The sequence below is a fragment of the Arachis ipaensis genome, chromosome B07 (assembly GCF_000816755.2).
Source record: "Arachis ipaensis cultivar K30076 chromosome B07, Araip1.1, whole genome shotgun sequence".
Taxonomy (NCBI): domain Eukaryota; kingdom Viridiplantae; phylum Streptophyta; class Magnoliopsida; order Fabales; family Fabaceae; genus Arachis; species Arachis ipaensis.
The window spans coordinates 28924633-28932260 of NC_029791.2; the positions used below are offsets into that span (position 1 = coordinate 28924633).

Sequence of the window (7628 nt, forward strand, 5' to 3'; positions counted from 1 at the left end):
AATAAACAATATTCTAGAGATCAAAAGTTACTTTATTTTTTTTTTTACACCTTCTAAATAGTTATTTAAATATCTCTACAAAAATTTAGACTAAATGAATAAATCGTTAGCTAAATACAAAAAATTTTTCTGCTATTGATAAAAATATAATATTTATTAGCTATTTTTGTTGCATTTTCAAATCATTCAAGAACTTATCTATCGTTTATATTTTTAAAAGTTATTTTTGTTAGCGGTATAAACTTTTAGATATCACTTTAATAATTTATTCTAAAAGAAAATAATCTTTACTACTCTTCATTGAAAAATACTCTTCATCATAGCATTATTTCTCAACTGTACTAATTGCCCCTCCTCAGACCAAAATTGGGGAGAAAGAATTTTAAACCCTCAACAAATTATATATAGTAGTGTTGGTATGAATTCTTTTTCACATAAATATTTAATCATTTATCACATTATTAAGAAAAAAAAAACTATTTTTTTAAGCTGATATGATATAATTTGTGATCATGAAAATTGATGACAATCTCACTAACTCTAAAAGATATATACATTGCTAATAACATAAATTAAAATGCGCAGAGACACTATGGCTGAAGAAATCATCAAACAGTTTCCATAACCAAAAACGGTAGTATATACATTTTTTTTATATATTTAATTAATTACCTTTAAGAGCAGATAAGGCTTTCTTGATTTTCTTCTCGCATCCATAAGAATACAAGGGAACCATCATCTCCACATACTGTGCCTCCACAACATTCTTGTACGCTGCTACTATTTGCATGTTCGCCATTTCTGTTTTAATTATGATTTGCCTTAATTATAACTACCAAATTCAAATTCAATTTTGTCAAATAATAACAATTTTTTTCAGCTCTATGCCTCTATGGATATTTCTCCAAAGACTTGTGTCTTGTGTGTATATATATATATAAGGACATGATCCATATACATGATGATTAGGTTCATGATCTATATATAATTATATATACATAGATTCTCTTAAAAAGGGGCTTTTACTAGCTAGTCTTTATTTTTAATTTCTTTCTAAGATTAAGATTATGTGCTTTTAATTTGATGAAAGATGTGTTGCCTTTAATTTAGGAAATGAATTGAAGTCCAGCTTTATAGATAGGGTATGAGTAGTGATGACGTGGATGATGCCAAGTTGTGTCAGCAACTATTGGTTAGTTAATAAAAAAAATCAAAAGTTAATTGCTGAATGCATTGTATTCGCCTTGCTAAAATTTTATTATTGGGAATTGGGAAATTTTGGAGTTTGGTTCCCATGTGACATGTTTTCCTTATCAATGAAGGTAAATTGAAATGAGATGTGTTGTGACTACTGACTAGGAACTTGAGCAATAAAAACCTTGCGCTTTAATAGATGAACATCATGATCCTTAATATTATTATTGTGGCTTCTCATCAAAGTTTAAATGGACGCTTTACTTGATCATATTATAAATGCTAATGCCATGCACATGCAATGCAAGTGTTGTACGTTGGTTCTTGGTGGAAAAAGCTACAAATAAAAACGAAATAAAAGTATAAAATCTCTCTAGGCATAGATATGTGCCTGCAAACATATATATAACTTGAAAAAAATAGAGCTACACCCCATAGTGGTCCCTGAAGTTATACTCGTACTTCATAGTAGTTTCTGAACTTAACAATTATCTAAAATAGTACCTGAAATTACACTTTGGAACCCAGTGTTGTCCTTCTGGCACATTTCCTCCAGCTGGCGTGATCGGAAAGCTGATGTGGCTAAGTTGGTGACACCTGGACAACGCTGAAACGATGTAGTATCGTTGGTGGCGTGTAAATGTCCTAAAATGACGTCGTTTCAGTCCAAAGTTGGTTTTGAAGAGTCCCCCATCAAACGTTAACGTAACGCATTGTCTTCCCTCCCTCAAAATACATCAGAAACCCCTCCTCCCCTATACTCATCAATGGCGGTGGATGGATTGCTGTAACTGTTGCAATTTCTGTGGAGCACGACTGCTATATAGGATCGGATATCGTCATCTGCCTCAAACGAAGACCGTATCGAAGGCTGGTTTCTCTGAAAAAGGTAAGGGGAAAAAGAAAAAATATAATGTGATATAAGGAATGCTCTGTTTTTTGTTAAGGTTGTTAGTTTAATCTCTTCATCAGTTAGAAACAATTTTTTGGAGTGTAATCTATGGGTATGCATGTTTGTGTTTCGCAATATTTAGCTAGGGTTTGATCGCAACTAGTTTTCTGAGTGGTTAGGCTAATGAAAGTCTTGACTGTATAAGGGTTGTTTGTCATGGTGAAAAGCTGTTTCTTATCTGTTATGCGTTGCTGCATTTACAGTTAATGTGGTTTCCAAGTTGTTGATATGGTTGAAGATGATGAGGTTGATCATGAAACTTTGTTTTTAAATTGCAGATGGGAGATCCTTAGATTACCATCATATTTCACCATGGAGGGTTATTCGTCACAGAGCGTGATGGAAGTGTGAGTTACAGTGGTGGACAGATTTCTGAGTTGCAGAGACTTGACGTAGACACAGTGGATGTATTTTTTGTCCGAGACTACTATAAGACACTTGGGTATGACAATGTGACTCACTGTTGGTGGCTGATGCCTAATAGGCCATTGCAAAGTGGTCTTAGATCTTTGACACATGACAAAGAGCTCATAGAGATGTGTTATGTTGCTCAGACCAACAAGGAAATTGTCCATGTGTATTATGAACATGGGATCTCCAAACCTGTGTCCAAAGGCAAGGAGCTAATGGTGCTACAAGAACTTATTCCACATCCATACCCCACCATCAATGTCACAACCAATACAATTTTCACCACATCACCACCAATTCCAACCTCAGAACCAATAAACACCACAATTCCTACTCCAACAACAATCCCTCCAACTATGCCTACTGGTAAAGGTATTTCAGGGTCAAAGCATAAGAGTCACATTACTGCATCTGCTTTTAGTTATTCTAAATCACCACCCAAAAAAATGGTAGCACCCACGGCTGCTGCTCCCATTATTAAGCCCACCCCACCACCCAAAACAATGGCCAAACCCACAGTTGCTACTAGTTCCAAGCCCAACCTACCACAAAAAAGAATGGGACAGTCCACTGCTGCTCCTACAAGCAAGCCCAACCCACCACCAAAGTCAACGGCCCAGCCCACTTCAAAACCTCTAACAAGATCAGCATCACAAAAATCAAGGAGGTCTGATATACCAAAGAAAGGCCCTCAAAAAATAAAAAAATGCAGCATTACATGCTAGGAGACCTTTAACAAGATCAGCTGCAACTGGAACTTTTGGAAGAGCATCTAGTAAAGGAAAGGATCCTGAAACTATGTTTGTTAGCTTGTCTAGTGAGGAAGAATCTTCAAACAGCCATGATAGTTATGACAATGTAAAAGACGAACCGTATAGGGCTGCTAGTGATGATGTCTCTAGTGAGGAAGAAGAAGTGTTTGTGAAGAGATCAATTGGAAAGAAGAGTGATGTTAAAAAGAGGACTACAACTGATAATGAAGAAGTTAATGAAAAGAGTTCAGTTATGCTTGAGGATGACGGTCTTGTGTGTGCAGACTCAGGGTCTGAAGATGATGAATTCTTTTTTGGCTCGATTCCTATGGTTGGTGAAATGGGAGCATATTATGATGCTTAAGATGGAGTTTATGATGAATCTGATGGTGGAGAGTCTTGACACTCTGAGGAAATGAAGACTCCACCGAACTCTGAGGATGAGTTAGAGGAGGTTGAGTCAGATGAGGTGTTTTCGGTATTTAGGGACGGAGAAAGGTTTAGTGAGCTTAAACTAGAGGTTGGGATGAAATTTAATTCGAAGATAGAATTCAAGGAAGCTGTTCGTGAGTACTGTATCCAGGAGGGAAGGCGGATCTGGTGGAAGAAGAATGACAGTTTAAGGATGAGGGTTGTGTGTAAGGGAGAGGACTGTGGCTGGGTAGTATATGCTTCCAAGGACAGTGAGGGTAACTGCTGGCAGATCAAGACATTTATGGACGATCACACTTGTCCTAGAGAGACTAAGAACAGGCTAGCTAATAGGAAGTGGCCAGGTTGCAAACTGGTTAGGAAATTAAGAAAATATCCTAACTTTAAACATTATGAAGTTGCACAGTACTTTAAGAGCAAGTGCGACTTGGACCTCAACAAGTCTTCACTGACAAGGGCTCTAGGGGATGCTAGGGTCATAGTTTATGGAGATGCTGCTGCTCAGTATGGTATGGTTAGGGATTACGGGTTGACATTACTGAAAACTAATCCTGCCTCCACTGTTAGTATTGGTGTTAGACCTCATCCCAATCCTGATGAAGATCCAAATGGCCAAAGACTTCATGGAGCAAGGCATTCTTCAGCAGTGCACCTAAAATGGACAACATCTGTAATAATGCATGTGAGGTTTTCAACTCACGAATTAAAGAACCTAGAGCCAAACCTATTATCACACTGTTGGAGGAGGTCAGGATGTATGTTATGAGATCTATAGCCAAAAATAAGGTGAAGTTGAGGAACAATGACGGGATTCTACCTCCAATACAGAGAAGTAGGTTGGAAAAGATAAGAAAAGAATAAAAAAATTGGGTCCCATGTGGTCTGGTGATGCAGATTATAAAATATTTGAATTTCATGGGTGGCCTACAAATATGGCTGTGGACTTAGGCAAGAGATCATGCACCTGTGGTTTTTGGCAGCTAAGTGGTATGATTTTTTTATGCATATTTTTTAATTTTTTTATTTTCCATTTGTAGTTGGAATTTTGTTTATGTATGGCTATGATGTTCTGTGTAGGGATGCCATGTGTGCATGCATGTACCGCTTTGGCCAGGGCTGGTAGAAGGCCAGATGAATTCTGTCATAACTGGTTGACCATAGAAGCATACAACAACACTTATGCCTTCCATATAAATCCAACCCCTGGCCAGGAACTGTGGGAGAAATCACCACATAATAGACCTCAAGCACCAAAGTTCAAGAAGAAGCCAGGGCCAATTAAGAAGAAAAAAAGAAAGGATGTTGATGAGGAGCCAAGTAGAGGTAAGAAGCAGAAGACCTCCATGAAAAGAGTTTATAAAAAAGGACATTGTCGCTATTGTGGCGAATCAGGTCACACAAAGAGGAATTGTCATAAGAGGGCCGTTGACGAAGAATCAGCTGCTGTTGCGGCGGCTGCTACTGCTAATTCTGATGCTAATGGAGTTGAGGTCAACAATTCTGCTCCAACTGCTGCTGTAAATGGTGGTGATGCCCCAGCTGTGTCACAGAATCAGGTCGAGATTCAGCTTGATCTTAGTCAGCCTATTTTGTCAGAAACTGATGACTCGCAACAGGTTGGTAATATTACGTACCCATATATATACATGTATATTCCACTCTTTTAATTTTGATTAGTCACATTAAATTTTTGGTGTTTCATACATAAGTGCAACCACCTCCTGTTTGGCCACCCAAACTGCCTCCTAAGAGAAAGTTGTCCACACCCAAAAAGAACAGTCCATCAACAAGCATACCCACTGCTACCACCCAACCAACCAGCACCCCATCTGCTCCATCTGCAAGTACTCCATATGCAAGCACTCTCCCCATAAGCAGTCAGCCTGCAAGCACTGAAACATCAAGGAATCTACCAGCAACCACAATACGATTTATGCCTAATCCTAGATTCAAGCCACCCAGAACCAAGAATTACTGACTTAGTTTAGTATATTTAGGGACAGTATGGTGTCTTTATTTGTCTATTTGGCTGAAGTAATTTGCTGTGTATGCTTTTTTACTTACAATTTCAGTGTTGGAGATTGAAAACTTATGACACTTATGTTTTGAAAACTCTGATATAGTTGGTGACTATTGTTCTGGCTTTATAATGCCTTATTTTGGATGTAATCACTACAATATAAAATATGAATTATAACTTTCTTGAAGAGATCAATGTTAGATTTTTGGTTTTATTTTGTACTCTCATATGCAATTAAGATGCATTCCAAACACTGTCAATTCCCATTTTATTGACAACAATTATATTTTGGATGAATAAATTGGTAGTTCATCTTGTTTTTCCAATTTCCAAAATATGCAAGCACACTAGTCTCAATCACTTAATTTTCATTTCTTTCAAACAAAATAATAGGTACAACTACAGCAAGAACATGAATAAGTCATTTGTTTCTTCCCAGATACAATTGGCCAAACTGCCTATCTAACTTTAAGACAAGAACATCTACTGTAACTAGCAGTATAAATACAAACACCAAAACTCCACCCACTTTTAGAACCCTAACTTCAGACTCTAATCTTGCAAGTTTCCAAGCAAACTTCAGCTTCCATTCTTCATTGTCAATTGAAGGGCTTGCTCTACCATCACATGTGATCACATCTTCTTCAAGAATTTTATCAATCCACAGAAACAAACCACACCACTTCTTGCCTACAGTCTGCACCAAGGTAAAAGAATCAACAAAATTTATATCCAAAATTACAGCAAACAACAACAACAACAACCGCTTACATTGTAGTTTGGGCAACCCACGAACGGTCTCCCTGGATTAGAATCCGTCGTTGACCATCGCAGCACTGGTCTTAAACCGCATCTACACCATTCTGGCAAACGCGAGTCCATGTTCCTGTTCATTCTTCTCATGATACTTCCAAACGATCGTGGGTTGTTCGAGCTCCCAGCAGTGTTGCTTGCGCTAGCCATTGCCGTCTGGGTATCAAGATGCTGAAGAGAAACCAACGAAAGAGACCAGAAGAGAAGAGAAGGGCACTGGAGATTGAGCTTCAGATTTGGCAATTAGGGATTTTAAACTTCGAATTAGGGACCAAATTGAGTCAATAAATTCGTTCATCCACCTCAGCTAGCCATTAGCATTGCCCAGGTGTCACCAACTTCGCCACATCAGTTTTCCGATCACGCCAGCTGGAGGAAATGTGCTGGAAGGACAACACTGGGTCCCGGAGGGTAACTTCCAGTACTATTTTGGGTAATTGTTAAGTTTAGGGACTACTATGAAGCACGAGTGTAACTTCAGGAACCACTCTGAGGCTTAGCTCAAAAAAATACGAAGAACTAATTTTAATTAATTAATATTAGTCAATTTTATTATTTAGTTTTATAATTTAAAATTAATAAAATATTTATTATTTAAAATTTAAATTTTAAGATAAATAAAATAATTTAAAAAAATTAACTAATTTTAACTGAAAAAAATTAATTATCTAACATTACTCATATAACTAAGGTTATAAAAAATCAAACCAAACATTATGTCCTTCCACTCAACATAATATTTACTCATTTCATATTTTATAGTATCAAATATTATTTATTTATCATTAGTAAATTAAATTATTAGTTTGGTGGCACTATATGTCCATCCAGTCCTGCCTCTGTAACATGTTTTCAATAGGCACATAGGCTATCGACACATCCGTGAAGTTGCAAATTATTATGAATCTAGATCATGCCCAAATCTGACTTGACAAATTGCCGGCTCAAAATACGTTATATGTAACAAGTAACATTTTACTGTCAAAATGTCATGTTTTTTGTTGCGCCATTATAACAGCAAAAATATTACTACAAAATTCATATATTTAATAAT

General features: G+C 36.9%; 2 protein-coding genes across 2 annotated transcripts in view; one reads left to right on the plus strand and one right to left on the minus strand.

The window, feature by feature from the left end:
* Positions 1 to 1063, minus strand: part of LOC107608439 — a 2524-nt gene extending 1461 nt beyond the window's left edge. Inside the window, exon 1 of the mRNA XM_016310234.2 lies at positions 666 to 1063. Within this exon, the coding sequence (XP_016165720.1) occupies positions 666 to 799 (134 nt within the window). The 5' untranslated portion in view covers positions 800 to 1063. The remainder of the gene's footprint in view (positions 1 to 665) is intronic.
* LOC107606944 lies at positions 3725 to 5408 on the plus strand. The gene is made up of 3 exons (XM_016308941.1): positions 3725 to 4496; positions 4636 to 4728; positions 4819 to 5408. The coding sequence occupies exons 1-3, from the start codon at positions 3725 to 3727 to the stop codon at positions 5406 to 5408; spliced, it is 1455 nt and encodes a 484-aa protein (XP_016164427.1).

What these genes read in the sequence shown, in the direction of transcription:
- LOC107606944 (XM_016308941.1), top strand. Translation starts at nt 3,725, where the DNA reads ATGAAGACTCCACCGAACTCTGAGGATGAGTTAGAGGAGGTTGAGTCA. An exon ending in CTGTTGGAGGAGGTCAGGAT is followed by an intron (nt 4,497 to 4,635) that starts GTATGTTATGAG and finishes CTGGTGATGCAG; the next exon opens with ATTATAAAATATTTGAATTT. An exon ending in TGGTTTTTGGCAGCTAAGTG is followed by an intron (nt 4,729 to 4,818) that starts GTATGATTTTTT and finishes TGTTCTGTGTAG; the next exon opens with GGATGCCATGTGTGCATGCA.